The sequence below is a fragment of the Bufo gargarizans genome, chromosome 1 (assembly GCF_014858855.1).
Source record: "Bufo gargarizans isolate SCDJY-AF-19 chromosome 1, ASM1485885v1, whole genome shotgun sequence".
In the NCBI taxonomy this organism is placed as follows: Eukaryota; Metazoa; Chordata; class Amphibia; order Anura; family Bufonidae; genus Bufo; species Bufo gargarizans.
Genome location: NC_058080.1, coordinates 469579816 through 469600325, shown reverse-complemented (window position 1 = coordinate 469600325; position 20510 = coordinate 469579816). Strand labels below are relative to the sequence as shown.

At 42.1% G+C, this 20510-nt stretch overlaps 1 protein-coding gene across 3 annotated transcripts in view; it reads right to left on the bottom strand.

Moving 5' to 3' along the window:
• Nucleotides 1–20510, bottom strand: part of SEMA4D (semaphorin 4D) — an 82664-nt gene that overhangs the window by 11458 nt on the left and 50696 nt on the right. For 2 of the 3 annotated variants that reach the window (XM_044273386.1, XM_044273387.1), the window contains 2 exons: nt 19572–19615; nt 17394–19279 (listed from right to left, as the gene is read on the bottom strand). In XM_044273386.1, coding sequence (XP_044129321.1) covers nt 18357–19279; nt 19572–19615 — 967 coding nt within the window. In that variant the 3' untranslated portion in view covers nt 17394–18356. Of the gene's footprint in view, nt 1–17007; nt 17215–17393; nt 19280–19571; nt 19616–20510 lie in introns of those variants that run through there. The other variant, XM_044273392.1, reaches the window with a different exon arrangement.

Sequence of the window (20510 nt, the reverse complement as noted above, 5' to 3'; positions counted from 1 at the left end):
TGTTGGCCCCCGTTTTCATATCTGATGTGACAGTTTACGTGGTAATAACTTTAGTTATCCAAGCGATTCGGGGATTGTTCTTGTATTAAAAAAGTCTTAAATTTACAGAACGTTTGAACATTTATTTATTTTATTTTTTTACATTTAACAATTACCATGTATCTGCTTTATGCTGGGATTATTTTTGTAATGCGCCTTTGCTATTCGGCTTTCAGAGCTCAAATTTTGCTGGATTGGTTTTCAGTGCCATGTCAAGTTTACAGAGCCTCTGGAGATACCAGTACAGTTGAAAATTGACCTCATTTTGGAAAACAAAAACCCTTAATGCATTCATCTAGGGGTGTAGTGATAATTTTGACCCTACAGGTGTTTCATAGAAAATATATACATATATTAGAATCTGGTTGTGAAAATGATAATTTCAATTGTTTTCTAATATTTTCTAAATGGGTAATAAGCGATAAAGCAGTTTCTCCGAGTATGTCAATCTGTTGCCTGAGTACCCAGCAGCGCTCAGGGAAGGACTGGACCTTCAATTGGCTTTTGCAGCTCAGATTTGGCATAAATAGTTTTCATGCCCCATGTCACATTTGAGGAGGCCCTGATGGACCAGTGCAGTAAAAACCCTGAAATGGTTACCTTACTTTGGAAACTACATCCTTAGGGCTCATGCACACGGCTGTTGTGTGGCCGTTCCGTGCATTGGGGACCGCCAATTGCGGTCCCCAATGCACGGGCAACATCCGTACGGCAGCCAGGACGGATCAAGACCCATTTAACTTGAATGGGTCCGTGATCCGTCCACACCGTAAAAAAAATAGAACATGTTCTGTGGGCTTCCGATCCGTGCTTCTGTTCCGCACCGCATCTTTCGGATTGCAGACCCATTCAAGTGAATGGGTCAGTGTCCGTGATGCTGGGTGCACACGGCCGGTGCCTGTGTATTGTGAACCCACTGTTTGCGGGCCGCAATAAGGCCACGGCTGTGTGCATGGGCCCTTAAGATAATTATTTATGGATGTAGTGAGTAATATCCCACATTTATTTCAGGGTTACACATCAGAACCCAGAACTGAAAAGCCAGGAGAGTTTTAGGGCATGATTGTTGGGCAATATGTCACATTTGCAGGTGCTAGAATGTAATAAGTTCATGCCTCCTGTAATAAAATTACAGAATATTGTATATTCATCTAGGGGTATAATGGGACTTTTTGGTTTTACATAGAGGAATTTCCAGAATGTCAAATGGAAAAAAGTGGGAAATTGAATTATTGGATTTGACAAACCTTAGAAAATAAATGCCCTGAGAGAGTGTTTAAGAAAGCAAAGAAATGTATTTAAATAAAAATCTGTGGAGGTGTGATACGTTCTAATACACTCTCCAATGCAGAGGCTGAGTTTAGAGGGGCAGGTCTTTCCTAATTCCACTCACTGAGCACACTTGACACTATTTTCAGAGTTTGTTGGTGGCGCCAGGGAAATGCTGTCCATGAATGACATATTCCAGAAGCACTGCTGCATCCACTTCTAGCTTCCTGGTGCCCACAAATGCAACTTCTGTAGAGTATAAATGCATTATACAGTGCCCCTTGGGTTAGCTATACAGCCATTTTTGTTTCACAACACACCAGAGGAGGACTGGCCATAGACTATCAGGAATGTTCCCGATGTCCAATGGACCAACTGACTGTCCACTATTTCCCCAAACTGGTGCCATTATGTTTTCACTGTGTCCATCAGGACTTGAATCTCCCAGCCTTAATTAGTACTTGGAGCATCAGTTCTTGAGGCATGGAGATGGATGAGGTCTGGCTCTGCAGAATAGGAGTGTGCCACTATGGGCATTGGCTGGAGGGAGACCACTGTCCTCACAGCCAGAGATCTGAGGGCCTGTGCTTTGCTATTCGGTCACTAGGGGTATAGGCTGAGTGTGCTGCTGACAATCTGATGCAGCAGGACCAGATGCTCTCATCATGTGATCACGGTCCTGAGGCTGGGAGCATGTGCAGTCACAGACCAGCACCGAAGTACACTGCCGGACTGACACTGTGAGGCTAAAGGTACATTTACAAGGGCCGATTATCATGAAAGCACGTTCCAGCAAATGCTTGTTCCCAACAATCTGCTCGTCTCAATTTGCAGCAGATTACCCAATGAACAAGCAAAGCACTTGTTCATCGCGTTATCCTGTCGTTCGTGCTGTTCGATCCTGATTCTGGACAGCAGATCGTGCTGTCTAAACAGTTATCTGCTGCCCAGAAACAATGCAGCTGTATGGGGATGAGCGATGGCGACTATTTATCCTCATACTGTAGAGGCGATAGTTACATGTAAACTCAGAGCGTCACCTCTGCTGAACGCACAGCCGACTGTCAGGAAGGAAAGCTTCATTCCCAAAAATCTGCTGCTCCTCTGTGCATGCAAATGCGCCTTTAGCCTTGACGACTGATGACGCTATAGGCTTTGCCAGACTTCCAATTGTTCCTGTTGTGCTGCAGTCAGGATACGACTCCTCTCCACTGGGGAATGGAGAGTGACAAAGACTGTCAGTGTGACAGTCACCAGCCTGCTCTTTGCTACCCTGGACCAAAGTGACTGCCGAGCACGCCTGACTGCCTCCCTGCCCCCCTGCCCCAGATGCCATGGCCTGCCTTGGAGTTGTGGCGGGTAGGTGGTGCCTTAGTATTATTACTGTATCTTTCTAGTTTCACACTGCTTTTTACCCGTCCGCAGGTCTTTCTGGCTTTACAGGGGGGCCAATAAGTGTATTATTATAGCTGGGGGTACTATAGGAGCATTTTAGGGGGCAATATTATTACTGGGGACACTATAATAATAAAATGTATTTATATACAGTGGAGGAAATAATTATTTGACCCCTCACTGATTTTGTAAGTTTGTCCAATGACAAAGAAATGAAAAGTCTCAGAACAGTATCATTTCAATGGTAGGTTTATTGTAACAGTGGCAGATAGCACATCAAAAGGAAAATCGAAAAAATAACTTTAAATAAAAGATAGCAACTGATTTGCATTTCATTGAGTGAAATAAGTATTTGAACCCTCTAACAAAAAAAGACTTAATACTTGGTGGAAAAACCCTTGTTTGCAAGCACAGAGGTCAAACGTTTCTTGTAATTGATGACCAAGTTTGCGCACATTTTAGGAGGAATGTTGGTCCACTCCTCTTTGCAGATCATCTCTAAATCCCTAAGGTTTCGAGGCTGTCTCTGTGCAACTCTGAGCTTGAGCTCCCTCCATAGGTTTTCGATTGGATTAAGGTCCGGAGACTGACTAGGCCACTCCATGACCTTAATGTGCTTCTTCTTGAGCCACTCCTTTGTTGCCTTTGCTGTATGTTTTGGGTCATTGTCGTGCTGGAACACCCATCCACGACCCATTTTCAGTTTCCTGGCAGAGGGAAGGAGGTTGTCGCTCAGGATTTCACGATACATGGCTCCGTCCATTTTCCCGTTTATGCGAATAAGTTGTCCTGTGCCCTTAGCAGAAAAACACCCCCAAAGCAAAATGTTTCCACCCCCATGCTTGACGGTGGGGACGGTGTTTTGGGGGTCATAGGCAGCATTTTTCTTCCTCCAAACACAGCGAGTTGAGTTAATGCCAAAGAGCTCTATTTTGGTCTCATCAGACCACAGCACCTTCTCCCAGTCACTCTCTGAATCATTCAGGTGTTCATTGGCAAACTTCAGACGGGCCTGCACATGTGCCTTCCTGAGCAGGGGGACCTTGCGAGCCCTGCAGGATTTTAATCCATTGCGGTGTAATGTGTTTCCAATGGTTTTCTTGGTGACTGTGGTCCCTGCTAATTTGAGGTCATTAACTAACTCCTCCCGTGTAGTTCTAGGATGCTTTTTCACCTTTCTCAGAACCATTGACACCCCACGAGGTGAGATCTTGCGTGGAGCCCCAGAGCGAGGTCGATTGATGGTCATTTTGTGCTCCTTCCATTTTCGAACAATCGCACCAACAGTTGTCACCTTCTCTCCCAGCTTCTTGCTAATGGTTTTGTAGCCCATTCCAGCCTTGTGCAGGTCTACAATTTTGTCTCTGACATCCTTGGACAGCTCTTTGGTCTTTCCCATGTTGGAGAGTTTGGAGTCTGCTTGATTGATTGATTCTGTGGACAGGTGTCTTTTATACAGGTGACTAGTTAAGACAGGTGTCCTTAATGAGGGTGACTAATTGAGTAGAAGTGTCTAACCACTCTGTGGGAGCCAGAACTCTTAATGGTTGGTAGGGGTTCAAATACTTATTTCACTCAATGAAATGCAAATCAGTTGCTATCTTTTATTTAAAGTTATTTATTCGATTTTCCTTTTGATGTGCTATCTGCCACTGTTACAATAAACCTACCATTGAAATGATACTGTTCTGAGACTTTTCATTTCTTTGTCATTGGACAAACTTACAAAATCAGTGAGGGGTCAAATAATTATTTCCGCCACTGTAGCGCCACCATATTCCGCAGACCTTTACAAATTCATAGGATTCATGTACAAAACAGTCAGAGTGAAGGGGCAGGGAAGGGGGGGCGCGGTTACCTCGACTTCAAACAAGACTAGAAAATCACACGGGCAGGGGATAAAAGAACGTTTTCTGAGCTTTTGTTACATCTGCCTTCAGGAAGAAAACGATCGTCGGAAACACGCTGCTGTCTACTCTCAGGTACTGCTGGCTACTTGGGATGGTTTTTTGGAGGCGACAGGTTCCCTTTAAGGCACTTTAGGGCTGCAGTATCTGATCAGAGATGAACTGGTTGTAATCCTGGATACACACAGGCTTGTTGGTCTGCTTTGTGGAGCCTTGTGACTGGTCTGGGTGGAGTTGTTAACACAAGGGCCACACGCTTGCCTTTGTATTTGACTAGCATCAAATATTCGGAGCAAACAGTTCTGCTTTCCAAACAGTACACCGTCAGCCACTTAATGCTATGCCTTTGGCACAAGGCACTTCAGGAGCAAGGTGCTACTGTAATAGTTGTCCCAATACACATGATATCCATAGGGTGCAGCAAATTCCATACTATCCTCCCACTTACTGACGGGGCAGTGGGACAATGTGAGGGCTCAATCTTTGTCCACATATATCCAAAACCATTAGCTGTATCCAGATATGACTAATAAATAATAGAATAATGGGTGAGCACTCTGGCACTTGGACTTAGTAAAATTTTATTAAATCAATTTAATTGGTACATGTATAATTATAAAACAATTAAAATAAATAAAACATCAAAATTCGGGATAGCCGGCGAGAGAAGCTGGAAGCGTGACGCTGGTACTAACTCGTACCGCCCGACTGTCGTTCGGATAAGAAGGAAGGTAAGAGCTATTCCTTCCTAAGCACTGACCTACCAACGAAGTTATAAAAACATCTACGGCTATTAAGCTTGAGATTACGTCAGAGACTTACTCTTTTGAAAACTCTGTGGAAGAGACATATTTATCATCTTAAATTATGCTTTGGATATCTACTTGCTTGTGACGCAGGATTCATATATATGGGATAAAAATGTATATCCATACTAGAGACTTGACACTTTAACTAGTGGATTCGCGTCCAATTACCACCATCTTGATAGTCTGTATTGCTTGGACATTGTGAGGACTGTATATATGCAAAGTGTTAGATTCCAGCATACTGTTTTTTATTGGCAACAGCATTTTGATGTTTTATTTATTTTAATTGTTTTATAATTATACATGTACCAATTAAATTGATTTAATAAAATTTTACTAAGTCCAAGTGCCAGAGTGCTCACCCATTATTCTATTATTTATTAGTCACACCTGACCAGAGGGTGGGTGTCCCTCTAATTTGGGTTAGCAGCACCTGATTCCATAATCCGCCTGAAGTGAGCCACCATATTGTTATAATGTATCCAGATATGGCTTTGTAGAAGCCAGAAAAGTGGTGTGGGGTGAAAGATTGTGCCAGTCCAGCATAGGACACAGGTATGGGGTACAGGAGGGTGGTGATGTAGCAATGAAGAGGTTAATTGTTTTTTTTTATAGGTCATCACACTGAGTAACAGAGCTGTCTCCGATTGCTTCTCTGAGAGAAATGAACAGACGGGGATGGCATTAAAGCTATTCCTAAAGTGCGATTGGTCCATCATTGCATAATGGGCCAAACACAGCGATCACCAGCCAGGGCCCATGGTGACTGATCTCCCCCCTAACTTCTGTGGTTTCTAAAGCCTCATTCACACAGTCAGTGATTTTCATCAGTGATTGCGAGCTAAAACCAGGATTGGAGCCTCCACAGACATAAGGTATAAGGGAAAGATCTGCACCTGTTCTGTGTTTAGAGCTGCACCTGGTTTTGGCTCAAAATCACTGCCGTGTGAATGAGGCATAACAGTGGTCATCACTAAACTGCCACTGCATCCCTCTGAGAGGTGACAGTTTATCAGCATCACATACATGTACTTTGGGATCTGGCAACATGTCATATTCCCTGACGTACATATCCGTGGAAATGCATTAAGGGATTAACCTCGTAATAAGCAGCTACAATTTTTTATTTTTTTTTGTTCGTTTCCTCCCTGCATTTCAGCAGCTGCAACTGTATTTATTTTTCAGTGATGTAGCTGTATGGGTTCGATGCAGGGGAGATTGTATTTATTTTTTTGCTGCTGTTTGATGGTACATATAAAAAGCTATTCCCAACCCTCTTTTTTTTATTACACTATATATATATATATATATATATATATATATATATATATATATATATATATATATATATATACAGTCATGTGAAAAAATTAGGACACCCTTTGAAAGCATGTGGTTTTTTGTAACATTTTTAATAAAAGGTTATTTCATCTCCGTTTCAACAATACAGAGAGATTAAAGTAATCCAACTAAACAAAGAAAACTGAAGAAAAGTCTTTTCAAGATCTTCTGTAAATGTCATTCTACAAAAATGCCTATTCTAACTGAGGAAAAAGATAGGACACCCTCACATGTATTCCCTCTTAAATTGGCTCAGATCTCACACAGGTATATCACACCAGGTGCACATAATTAGTAGATCGTTACTCTGCATGTTGAATGAGGCTTGCCCTATTTAAACCTCAGACATTTAGTTTGGTGTGCTCCTGACTGTTGAAGTGAGAGTGAGCACCATGGTGAGAGCAAAAGAGCTGTCAGAGGACTTCAGAAAAAAGATTGTAGCAGCCTATGAGTCTGGGAAGGGATTTAAAAAGATCTCAAAAGATTTTGAAATCAGCCATTCCACTGTCCGGAAGATAGTCTACAAGTGGAGGGCTTTCAAAACAACTGCCAACATGCCCAGGACTGGTCGCCCCAGCAAGTTCACCCCAAGAGCAGACCGCAAGATGCTAAAAGAGGTCTCCAAAAACCCTAAAGTGTCATCTCGAGAACTACAGCAGGCTCTACAATCAGAAAGAGACTGTACAAGTTTAACTTGCATGGGAGGTGTGCAAGGAGGAAACCTTTGCTTTCCAAGAGAAACATCGAGGCCAGACTGACATTTGCCAGAGATAAAGTTGACAAAGACCAGGACTTCTGGAATAATGTTCTTTGGACAGATGAGTCCAAAATTTAATTATTTGGACACAACAGCAGAGGACATGTTTGGCGTAAACCAAACACAGCATTCCAAGAAAAGAACCTCATACCAACTGTGAAGCATGGAGGTGGAAGTGTCATGGTTTGGGGCTGCTTTGCTGCAGCAGGACCTGGTCAGCTCACCATCATAGAATCCACGATGAATTCTACTGTGTATCAGAAGGTGCTTGAAGAACATGTGAGACCATCAGTTAGAAAATTAAAGCTGAAGCGGAACTGGACCATGCAACATGACAATGACCCAAAACATACTAGTAAATCAACCAAAGATTGGCTGAAAAAGAAGAAATGGAGAGTCCTGGAATGGCCAAGTCAAAGTCCAGATTTGAATCCCATTGAGATGCTGTGGGGTGACTTGAAAAGGGCTGTACGTGCAAGAAACCCCTCAAACATCTCACAGCTGAAAAAGTTCTGCATTGAGGAGTGGGGTAAAATTTCCTCAGACCGATGTCGAAGACTGGTAGATGGCTACAAGAACCGTCTCACTGCAGTTATTTCAGCCAAAGGAGGTAACACTCGCTATTAGGGGCAAGGGTGTCCTATCTTTTTCCTCAGTTAGAATAGGCATTTTTGTAGAATGACATTTACAGAAGATCTTGAAAAGACTTTTCTTCAGTTTTCTTTGTTTAGTTGGATTACTTTAATCTCTCTGTATTGTTGAAACGGAGATGAAATAACCTTTTATTAAAAATGTTACAAAAAACCACATGCTTTCAAAGGGTGTCCTAATTTTTTCACATGACTGTATATATATATGATTTGGCAGTCTCCCACCACTTCGCGAACATGGGCCATGGGGAAGGTGATCTCAGGTTCATGATCATAGACCATGTCCCATTGCCGCAAACAGGAGGTAATCGCATAAAAATACTTAAAAAACGGGAATCCGAATGGATCTTTAAATTGCAAACGATTAAACCGGGGGGTCTAAATGTGGAATATAAACCATGGCTATTTATATGATTCCCTATCTTTATTCTTGTTATCGGTGTCGAAAAATTTGTTGTTGTTTTTAACGTCAAATATATTTGGATAATATATTTTTTTTACTTTTCACTTTTTATTTCACATATAGGACCAGTGGATGGAAGGGCTTTGCTCAACAGGAGGTTGGATGCTTTGGACACGTGCGATTTCATTCCTGGATATACTGTCTTTACATCCTTATTCACAATGATGCGCTTTTCAAATGCGTTTTTTCTACATAATCTGGCCGCTTTGGAAGTTTTCTGCCTGTTAAGGGTTAATCATGGGAGTAGAAGGGCAACAGCTGCAGCTGGTCCCCTTCTCCTGCTTGTATATTCCGGATGACAGTGCATCGCAAGATAGCACGTCACCCGAGAATGCACCCTGGGTAGATCATCCTGATGTATAATTGGCCTACACATATTATACTGTATTTGTATTATGCGCTCTACCTAAGCTGTATATGACGCAAGGTGTCACGTGATGGACCTCTCGCAACCACGTGATTATCCCTTCTGTGACGTCACGGACATGCGCAGCTTCAGTTCCGGGACGCCGTATCCATGTGGCAGATGCTGGCTACTTTGTATCCACCTACTATTGAGCTCACCTGATTCCATGCCTGGCCCTCCTACGATGTCACACACACAGGTGACAATTATTCACTATTGATTACCACTTATGCGAAGCATGTATATGTTTAATGTACTGATGTATTTTTATGTTGGAAATATATGGATTTATATACCTTATAATACCATCTTTTGAATATGATGCTTCGATATAATTATATGAAATGTTTGATATTCTTTTTTTAATATTATTAAGTATCACTTATGTATGCTAATTTGACACGATCACATAAAAACCCACAGTTGTATATGATGCATTGCTTGAAAATGGTCCCAGTAAGCGGACCGAAACGTCGCTGCTTGGGTGAATAAAGGATCCCACATTTTTTCACCATTGGATGTGCTGCAGTGAATTATTATTTTATTTATATATATATATACACATATATATATATATACACATATACACACACACACACACACACACACACACATATACATACTAGGAAAAATGAGCGGCACTCCAAGAGTAAAAGCAGTGAACCCTTTATTCACACCGGTGGTGCAACGTTTCGGCTCTAATCACGAGCCTTCCTCAAGCATGAGGAAGGCTCGTGATTAGAGCCGAAACGTTGCACCACCGGTGTGAATAAAGGGTTCACTGCTTTTACTCTTGGAGTGCAGCTTATTTTTCCTAGAATATTCATCAGGGAAACCAGTCCATTCCCTTTGGGACGTGCACCCGCCTTCTCCCTCGGGAGCCAGTGCCACCATTTTTCATATATATATATATATATATATATATATATATATATATATATATATATATATATATATATATATATATATATATATATATTTTATATGTGTGTAATAGATTTTTTTTTTTTTAAACGATTCTTGTTTCACGATGAATAACAACCGCTTATTGACCTATTTTTTATTAATTTTTTTGATTTTGCCTCATGGCTGTTTTATGATTTCACAACTTGCATATTTATGGTGCCATTTGAGGGCCATACAAATTACTCTAATTTTTATTTTTGCATTGCAAATCTAGAAAAAGCTATTTTTGGCATTTTTATTTCATTGTTTACATTTCACCTATTCTGGGTTGTTTTCTGTGCTTTTCCATTAGCTGTCCTGAATCCTGTCCGTTAACAAATTTGCATAAAAATTCACATGTTATGCCTTAGGACTCATGCACACGACCGTTGTTGTTTTTGTTTTGCGGTCCGTTTTTCACAGATCTGTTGTTCCGTATCTGAGGTTTTTTTTCCTCCAATTTAAGTTTTCTTCCATTATTCCACAAAACATATCCATGTGGTTTCCATATGCGATTCGTTTTTTGCATATCAGAAACAGTAACTTATTAATCACCAAACACATGAGCAATATGGGCTGGGCATAGCATTTCTACAGTATGGATCCGCAAAATACGGATGACATACAGATGTGTTGTGTGCATTCCGTATTTTTTGCGGACCCATTGACTTGAATGGGGCCTCGGCCCGTGATTTGCAGACAATAATAGGACATGCACTACTTTTTTGCGGAATGGAAACAAAATGCACACAGAGCACCTTTCTTTGTTTTTGCAGACTCCACCTACCGGAACAGCCTGCCGGAGTCCCCTACCGTGAAACTAGCTTTACCCTGCCTCTGATCAGATCACTGGGACCAAAGCAGAGGGGAAAATCCCCTTTGATCATACTTCGGTCACAGACTGAAAATCACAGAGTTAAAAGTTGGGATTGGAGCTACCTCTGACCCTGCTTGTGGAACTGGAACTGTTCGTTACAGTTCATTCATAGAGCAGTACTACTTACATAAACACCCAGCATCCTGTAAAATAGTGACAACAAAAGACAGTGGGTGATACTGGTGGGTTTATTATTCAGAATATTACAGTCATGCAGAACTGTAACATGCAGTTTTATTTTGCTTTTATTAAAATATTTTATACTAAGTAATGGCATTTTTTTTGCACTATTATTTTTTTATATTACAGTAAAAAAAACAAAAAAACATTGAGATTAGTATTTTCCATCATTATTTTGAAGTTGTAATGTATTAGCATACATGTTAATACATCATCATCTGTCTTGTCTATGACACAGGTTGCTGTTAGAGCAATTGCCAGCGGTCCATAATTGTTTGCTCATGTTGTAGAAGACAGCGATCCAAGGGTTAATGCTGGTCGAACAGGAGGCTACTCTTACCCTAAGTTCACACCTGAGCGTTTTACAGCGAGTTCAAACGCGCTGTAAAACGCTCAACACGTGAAAACCAATGCTTCCCTATGGCCCTGGTTCACACTTGAGCGTTTTACAGCGCGTTTGAACGCGCTGTAAAACGCCCGACGCATAAACAAGTTCTTGAGCTTTTTTTGGGGCGTTTGTCGCGCGTTTTGGCCATAGACTCATTGGACAACACTGCAGTCAATCACACAAATGCGCGTCAAACGCGCGTTTACTATTGCAAAAAACGTGCATAAAAACGCGCGTAAAACGCGCGTCTCAGAAACGCTCAGGTGTGAACCCAGGGTTAGAACCAAAGCTGTTAGTAACACCTTATTCTTGGGTCCTTTTACAAGAGTTCAGTGCAGAAAATACACTCCGTGTGTGACACCACATTTTCCCACCAAACACACTTGTGTGAAACTGGCCTTACAGCAGACGTGCTCCAGAAGTCGTTAACCAATCTCACCACCTGCTGTCAAAGGGTTAAAATTGCTGACAGGTGAAGTTATTAACATCTGTTACAATGGCATCTGTCATAGGGTGGAATACATTAGGCAGCAAGCAAATCATTCTTGAAGTTGGTGTTGGAAGCAAGAAAAATGGGCTAGTGTGGGTATCTAAGCAACCTTGACAGGAGGTGGACATAGCTTCACAACTGAGGCAAAGCATCTCCAAAACAGAATTTTTTGGGGTGTTCTCAGTATGTAACAAAAGTGGTTCAAGGAAGGTCAACTGGTAAACCAGGCACAGGGTCATGGGTGTCCAAGGCTCACTGTTAGGGTCCATTCACACGTCCACAATTTTGTTCCACATTTTACGCAATTGCGGACAATAGGCATTTTCTATTAAGTGCCGGCGATGTCCGTGTTTTGCAGATCCACACAATGGACCCTTAAAGAGGACCTGTCCCCTCTCCAGAGATGTCTGTTTTAGTAACTACGTGTGATCCCCAGGTATTAACAATTATGAAGCATCTTTATATAACTCTTAAGAAGTTACTAACAGACAGGTGATCGGTGTGGAGTGAAGGTCAGCCTATCAATACTATCATCCCTCCCCCCCAAAAAAAATAATATATATTTAATGCAGCAGAATTGTTTTTTAGAAAGGTTTTAATGCTGGATGATAGAAAGGTATCAAAACACACATAGCATCCTAGTTTGCTGTGTATGGGGCTGCCCTCATCTCTCCATATTCAACTGTATTGCAGTCTTTGGGCCTACTGCCTATCAAAGGCCGGCACAATGACATTATCATCACGCTGCCCGAGCCGGGCAGCATACCACTCGGGTCACAGGCTGGAAGAGGCCTGTGTCGCATCGCTGGAGTCAAGGCTTTGTTCACATCACCGTTCAGCCTTTCCGTTACGGGGCAGGAAAACGGAAAGGACGGATTTGGCTCATAACGGAGTCCGCGGGCCTCAGGCTATAATGGGGTACATTAGGTTTTTTAAGCAGAGACAAAAGTCCTGCATGCACAACTTTTGTCTCCGCTCAAAAATCTTCTTCCGAGTGGAAACCTAACGGATCCCATCAGTCTATGGGGCCCGTGGGCTCAGTTATGTGCTGAATCAGTCCTTTCCACTTTCCTGCCCCGTTTAGAACAGAAAGGCTTCGTTCACATCACCGTTCAGCCTAAGTATTTGAGTTTATTATTATTTTTATTTGTCACCATAGTGTTGGGCTACTATGGGGGAAGGACATACGGGGCATTGTTTCTACCTGGGGGCACTAAATAGGGGCATTTTGTACTGACACACAAGGGGGCATTTTTTGAACTGATGCACATTATAAGGGGGTGTTTTTTTGCACTGGCACAAATATAAGGAGGTATTGTTGTACTGACACACATTATAATGGGGTATTTTTTTGTATTTGCGCATATAATAGGTGTATTTTTTTGTATTGTCCCACATAATGAGGGGGTATTTTTGTAATGGCACAGATAAGAGATACAGTATTTACTGTACTGGCACACAAAGGGGGTATTTTTGTAATGGCACACATAAGGGGGTATTTTTGTACTGGCGCAAATTAAAATTGTGGTGTTTTTTGTATGAGAGCACATTATAAGGGGGTATTTTGGCACTGCACACATAAGGGGGTATTTTTGCAGTGGCACACATTAGGGGGCATTTTTTGTTTTGCTGGGGTGTTTGTGTGGTACCTGTATTTCCTGGGAGATTATCTGTTTCTGCAGTATAGTATCAGGGAGCATAGTGGGCACAGTATTGGGGGTGGCAGTGACGACGTCACTGGATGTAAAAGGTATGTGGCGCTGTGTTACCCTGTATGTTTTGTAGCTATGTAGGTAATGTTTTCAAAGTATGTCTTTAACAGTAGGGCTGGAAGGAAGGAATTAGGTTGAGAATTTGCAATGGGGTCGGGGAAATGTTTCAATTTTCATCTCAGACAAAAGAAAGGCTAGGCGCACTCCTGGGTGCTGCGTATTTGCAGACCCGTCAGAGAGCCCATGTTGTCCACTGAAGAAAGCATATACAATATGTGAACATCAGAATTGGACCATGGGGGAATGGAAGAAGTCCACCGAATCAGGTTTTGGCCTCATGCACACGACCGTTGTGTGCATCCGTGGCCGTTGTGCCGTCTTCCGTTTTTTTTCGCGGACCCATTGACTTTCAATGGGTCCGTGGAAAAATCGGAAAATGCACCGTTTTGCAGCAGAGACAGTGATCCATGTATCCTGTCCTATTTTTTTGACGGACAACGGTTCACGGACCCATTCAAGTCAATGGGTCCGTGAAAGAACACGGATGCACACAAGATTGGCATCCGTGTCCGTAGGTTACTTTCATACAGACGGATCCGAAGATCCGTCTGCATAAAAGCTTTTTCATAGCAGAGTTTTCACTTCGTGAAAACTCAGATCCGACAGTATATTCTAACACAGAGGCGTTTCCATGGTGATGGGGACGCTTCTAGTTAGAATATACAACGAACTGTGTACATGACTGCCCCCTGCTGCCTGGCAGCACCCGATCTCTTACAGGGGGCCGTGATCCATACAATTAACCCCTCAGGTGCTGCACCTGAAGGGGTTAATTGTGCTATCATAGCCCCCTGTAAGAGATCCAGCAGACCCCCCTCCCTCCCCAGTTTAAATTTCATTGGTGGCCAGTGCGCCCGCCCGCCCCCTTGGACCCTAAATCTCAGTCCAATCGAGAATACGTAAAATGTGCTGCAAAAACCAATCCAATCCACCCCACCTCCCAATTTACAGGACTTAAATGATCTGGTGCTAATGTGTTAGTGTGTGTCAGATATCACAAGAAACCTTCAGAGGTCTTGTGGATCAGAGCTGTTTTGGAGGCACAAGGGGAACCTACATGTTATTAGGCATGTGGTTTTAATGGCATGCGGCATCGTTGCTTTTATTATGCATTATTTCATAATTTCTTAATGTGACATTTGAGCAACACAGTCAGATACGACAGGGGCCACAATCTGGCAAAGCTGCTATTTGTGGCAATAACCTTCATCTGCATTAGGAGCCCTAGGGGCTCATGCACAAACTGTTTCAGAGGAGATACAACCTAGTTAACCCCCTTAATACATAATGCCGTACATGTATGGAGCCGCTTGCTGCAGTGAGCCTGCTCCATAAGCAGCGGGTGCTGGCTGTATAATACAGCCGGCACCTGGCCGCGATGACGCCAAAACCAGTCATTTAACACCCCCTCTGTACTTTTTCCAGTTCCAAAGCATCCTTTCTATGGACTGGTGCCCAGAACTGAACTGCATATTCCACACATCCCCAAAAAAGTTGAACAGTGATCAAAAAGTTGTGCTGGAATTGTAATTATTTTATTTTTTTTTTCAATTTAACCCCACCAAAAAAATCTCCAATACAAGACATGGTAAATTAAATTGTGCCACAAAAAAAATGCACCTTGTCCCGCAAAAAATAAGCCCTCATATGGTTATAGGAATGGAAAAATAAAAAGTTATGGCTATCAGAATGTGGGGAGGAATAAAATAAAAAATGAAAATAGGCTCAGTCCTTAAGGCGTTAAAGGGAGACTGTCACCTCCATATGGCTATATACAGTGCCTACATGGCTCTGTAGCAAACCTATACAGGATTGTAATGGTCCCTTTGTCTTTGTCTTTAGACTTGCACCAGCAGGAAAAACAAAGTTTAATTCATATGCAAATGAGCACTCGCAAGTGCCCAGGGGCGGCATTCAGTGTGTAGGTGCCCAGGCTGCTCTGCCTTCTTCTCACTTTACTCCTCCCCAGTCTCTGCCTTTGCCCGCCCTCCAAGTCTCTTGCCTCATCGATAGGTCCGGACTTGTTTTTTGGATAGATCTTTTTAAAGGGGTTTTCTGGAATTTTTACGATGATTGCCTATCCTTAAGATAGGTCATCAATATCACCTGTTCTTGAGTAGCTGCGGTACTACATACCTCCATCCATTGTGCTGTGGGCACAGCCAGTTGCTGCAGAAAAGCACTTACTGAAGTCGACGGGAGCAGTGCTGCAGTAACCAGGTCAGTCCTTAGGGTAGGCCATCAATATAAAAATACCAGAAAACCCATTTAATGAACAATTCCTAGCAAATTAAAATGAGGCTAAACAAGTTTTACTAGGACAATAGTGTAACCTAGAAAGCCAATGCTGTGATATTAATTATTTCAATGCTCGAAGTTTAAAAGGTTCCATTAAGTGACTTAGTATAGCTCGAGGCACAATATTTCACTGGAAACCCTTATCTGGAAAGGACATGTTGATGGATTTAATATGACTGCACAGCTCTGTGTATTATAACTGACACCTTATGGACAGTTGATGGTTTACTTTCTGCTTCACTGCATACTTGGAATGCCAGACAGACTTAACTCTTCTGTACATATAGTAAGCCAGTACTTACTGTTTTCAATCCATCAGAGGTTGCTTAGGATTAACAAAATGGTAAACAATATTAATTTGACAGGTCAGCAATACAAATTAATAGTGACAAGCTGTAGTATTAGGTTGGATCTACATGGTCGTGCATCATGAAGATGACAATACTGCATTCCTGCCGCATATGGTGAAGAAGAAAGTTTCCAATATACTCAAAGTTGCGTGGATTAGCCACTCTGGAATCTGTCACGTGATGCACTTTTCTTCAGGAATCCTACATCCAGAGACATCACATCCATCAGTCTGAATACCTGGTTTCTGGGATCGTCTATGGATGGGGATATTACTTCCGCAGCCCAGGACATAGAAGGTACTAGAGACTAGGCCAGACGTATTCATCGCCCTAAAACATCCTGAATCCACTTAATTTGCACGTGTCACAGAGACGAATAGTTGCGGCCCTATCCTGTGCTGTAGAAGCCAGACCAACGACCAGACAAGGTATTGCGACTGAAGGACATGACGTTGGCAGATGTAGGATGTGCATCATGTAACTGGATTCCAGAGAGGCCAATCCATGAAACTCCGAAACAGCAAGTATATTGGAAACTTCTCTGCAGGCAAGTTAAGATTAAAAAAAAAAAAAAAGGTGGGTTGAAGGGTCCCACTGGGTGTATAAAACCCCCTTTTAATAACTAGCATAATACACGCTTACAAACTGGATGCTCCAATTTTTATACTCACCGGTTCCGTGACAAAAGAGGTGAAAAGTTCCATGGACATGAACCAGCTGGCCCTGGTCACTTAGGAAAGGAGGGAGCAATGTAAGTACATCTCTGTCTGTACTAGACAGAACTTCAAGTGGCATGCTGGATAGTGAAGGATGCAGTTCGGAAGCCATAGAGGACACAAAGGAAGTGACGGAAGGAGGAAAAGGTATGGGAGATGAGGCTGTGTGACAGAGGGACAGAAGAGAGAAAAGGGAACTAAGAAAATAAAGGCAATAAAAGAAGTATAACATGACAAAAAGAAAATTCACACACTAAAAAGAGCTCAGGAAAGGCAGACATACGAAAATGAAGAGCAATACCGTCAATAGGTGAAGGTCAATGAGACACTGGCCACTTCTCTTCCAACAATAAAATAATACTTTAATTTTTAGGGCTTTGTGAATTTACATTTATACAGAGCAGGTATAGAAAAATAGACAATCGTTTTCAGAAGTATAAACAGCAAGAATCACAGTATATTCTCCCCTATAGTATCAGGAAAGTAGGCCCTACACAATATTACCGCTACGGTGCCTTCAGATTCCAGTCTTTTTATTTCAATACAAGTTTATAAGACTCTGCAGTCCACTCCAGTGTTCCGACAGGCAAAATATATTAATTAAAAAAAGAAGTCTTTGCTGAAAGTTCACGTTTCCCTCATTTTCCAAGTAAGCAGTGGCTTATAAAAGTAGTCACTTCTGACTTTTGAAATCCTGCCCCCATGGCATCATTGCGGAGTGAGCAGGGATTATTTGCATCTTTCCCATTTTTAGATTTAATGCTCATGCTCTGACTCCAGTCAATACTGTGGCGCATAACAAGTCAAATTTCTTTGCCATTTTGTAAAATGAAGGACAACAAAAATAGCTTTTTTTTCTCCCTGAGAAAGCAAAGCAACTTTAAATCTATTTCACAAAACTTTAAGCAAATTAAAACACAGAACTTATGTACAGCATGTTCTTAAATTTACACCTTCAAGTACTAAAAAGAATAGATGAGACCTATGTGGTCCCAGTTGAGCAGATCTTTACCAATCTGATAAACAATTAAACTTCCAATTTGGAATTCACTTCATAATTCGGTATCGTGCAATGACTTAATACATGTTAGTCTTCTGTGATGAAGGGGGGGAAAAAAAAAAAAAAAAAAAAACTGAACGAGAAGGAATGTAAAAGATAAACCAGTATAATCCAGGGCCTTGATAAGGTGGACAATCCCAATAGCCACACATCTTTTCTGAAATGGAGTGAAGCTGGGCAGTGGACTGCAAAAAAGCCCCATTGCTTATGGCTCAGAATGCTTAATTCCCAAGAAGTTTGATTTTCAGTCACCATCGGAATCAGCATATTTTATTTCACACTTAACATCGAATGGTTGGTCCTTTTCAGTTTCCGAAGTCATCTCATCTTCTTTATGAGTAATGTTCCCATTGCTACAGTCCGGTTCCGTCTCATAACCGGTATCCTGAGGTGCTTTCTGAGTTCCTCCACATTGGTTCTCAGTGCACACTTTCTCTACTAAGGTTTCTTTAACACCTTGTTCACAATCTTTCATGTTGAGAGGTGTCTTCTTCTTGCTATGCACCATAGCGTCACGATACTTTAGACAGGTGGTTGGTAGAAATCCCTTGTAGCAATTGTACGTCAACAACAAAAGGAAAAGAAAAAAGAACACGATGACCAAGATGATAAGGAGAGAGCAATCATTGTTGTTGGTCAAGTACAAAGCTTTCCCAACCCCAACATCAGACATGGAGCTGAATACCTCTATCAGAGATTCTGTAGGTGTTATTTTGTTATTAAAGTGGGTTACACCAATGAATGGTGTCATTGCTTGAGTTGTTGACACCTTGGTTGACATCTTGGTGGTCTTCTCCTTTGCGATTGTATAAAAGTGAGTGGTCTTTATGGTTTCTTCCCTTCGTGTTGTAGATTGCGTTGTGCTGGTCAGGGGGAGTGGGGTCCTTTCAATTGCCAAATGATGTGTCATAACCACCTGAGAAAACACTTTGTCCATTATGACCTCTTGTGACCAGCACTGATAAGTGCCTGCATCCCCCTCGGCCACATTGAATATTACTAAAGTACTGTGCAGAAGATATTTGGGTAGGCTTATTTTCAAGGTTTCATTATTAAATGTCCAAAACACTGACGCCAATTTAGACTTGTAAGAGCATTTCAGCTCTACCGTGCTTCCTGACTTCACCGTGTACCTCATACTTTCTCGGATTCCTTTATCAGCAGAATCTAAAAAAGTGGGTACATATCAACAACCATTCTGTTAAAAGAGAGTCTACATTACACAATTGTTACTTTTGAAGCATTGATGGAAGGCATTAATACTTTCCACGTGCTTCTTGAAGAAAAATATTGGGCTAGGCTACATTTAATAAATACATTTGTAGTACACACAAATAACCTGCCTAACAAAGGAATGTATGAAGAGATCTCAGCAGTCATCTAACATTTATCATGTGAAAAGGCCAATTGTCTTCAAATTACCAAGAGTTTTACAGAATTTGATAGTGGGAAAACATACCTGGGCATTGAGATGCGTCTCCATTTAATGCCTGAATCAAGGGCCTACAACAAAAAAGACAACGTATATATGACAATCAAAATAATGGTGGCTTTGGAATTTAATAATATTTTATATACAGTTCAGATATAGCTCTTTCAACTTGAACCCATATTTCAGCCAAGGAGGTTGTTGGCTTTTGTGTGTGGCCTCCTCGCTTCAAGTCAAGATAACCACGATCCCTTCCCATGCTGCTTCGCTATTGATTGACAGCAGATAGCTTTCAGCTGTTCAGCAAAGCCGGCCGAGTGCGAGTCAGATGTTCACATGCGTGGCTGTCAATCATAGGTGAAGGGGCAGGGAAAGAGGGCGTGGTTATCCTGACCGAAGCGAGGAGGCCGCTGCCCCCTTGACTTCAAACTCTGCTTTACATAGCGCATGCAGGGGATTAAAGTTTTGTTTTTCAAGATTTTGGTGCATCTGGCCGGAGGAAGAAAAGGATCTTTAGGAACATACTGCTGGCTACTTTAAGGTAATGCTGGCGGTTTGGGAGGTGTTTTTTAGGTGACAGGTTCCCTTTAACCGCCTACCGACCGCCTAACACAGGGATGCGCCCTGCGGGCGATCGGTTTGTTCCTCGTAGACGCATATACGAGTCATCTCGTGAGGCGTGAGATTTCCTGTGAACGCGCGTTCACAGGATCGCAAGGTAAACGAGTTGATCTACAGCCTGCCAGGCTGTAGATGCGATTTTTCTTAACCCCAAAAAAGGTATATTAGACACTGTTTTGTTAACGTCTAATATACCTGCTACCTGGTCCTCTGGTGGTCCCTTTTGCTTGGATCGACCACCAGAGGACACAGGCAGCTCTGTAAGTAGCACCACACTACCCCCCCCCCCCCCCGTCACTTATTAACCCCTTATTAACCCCCTGATCACCCCATATAGACTCCCTGAGC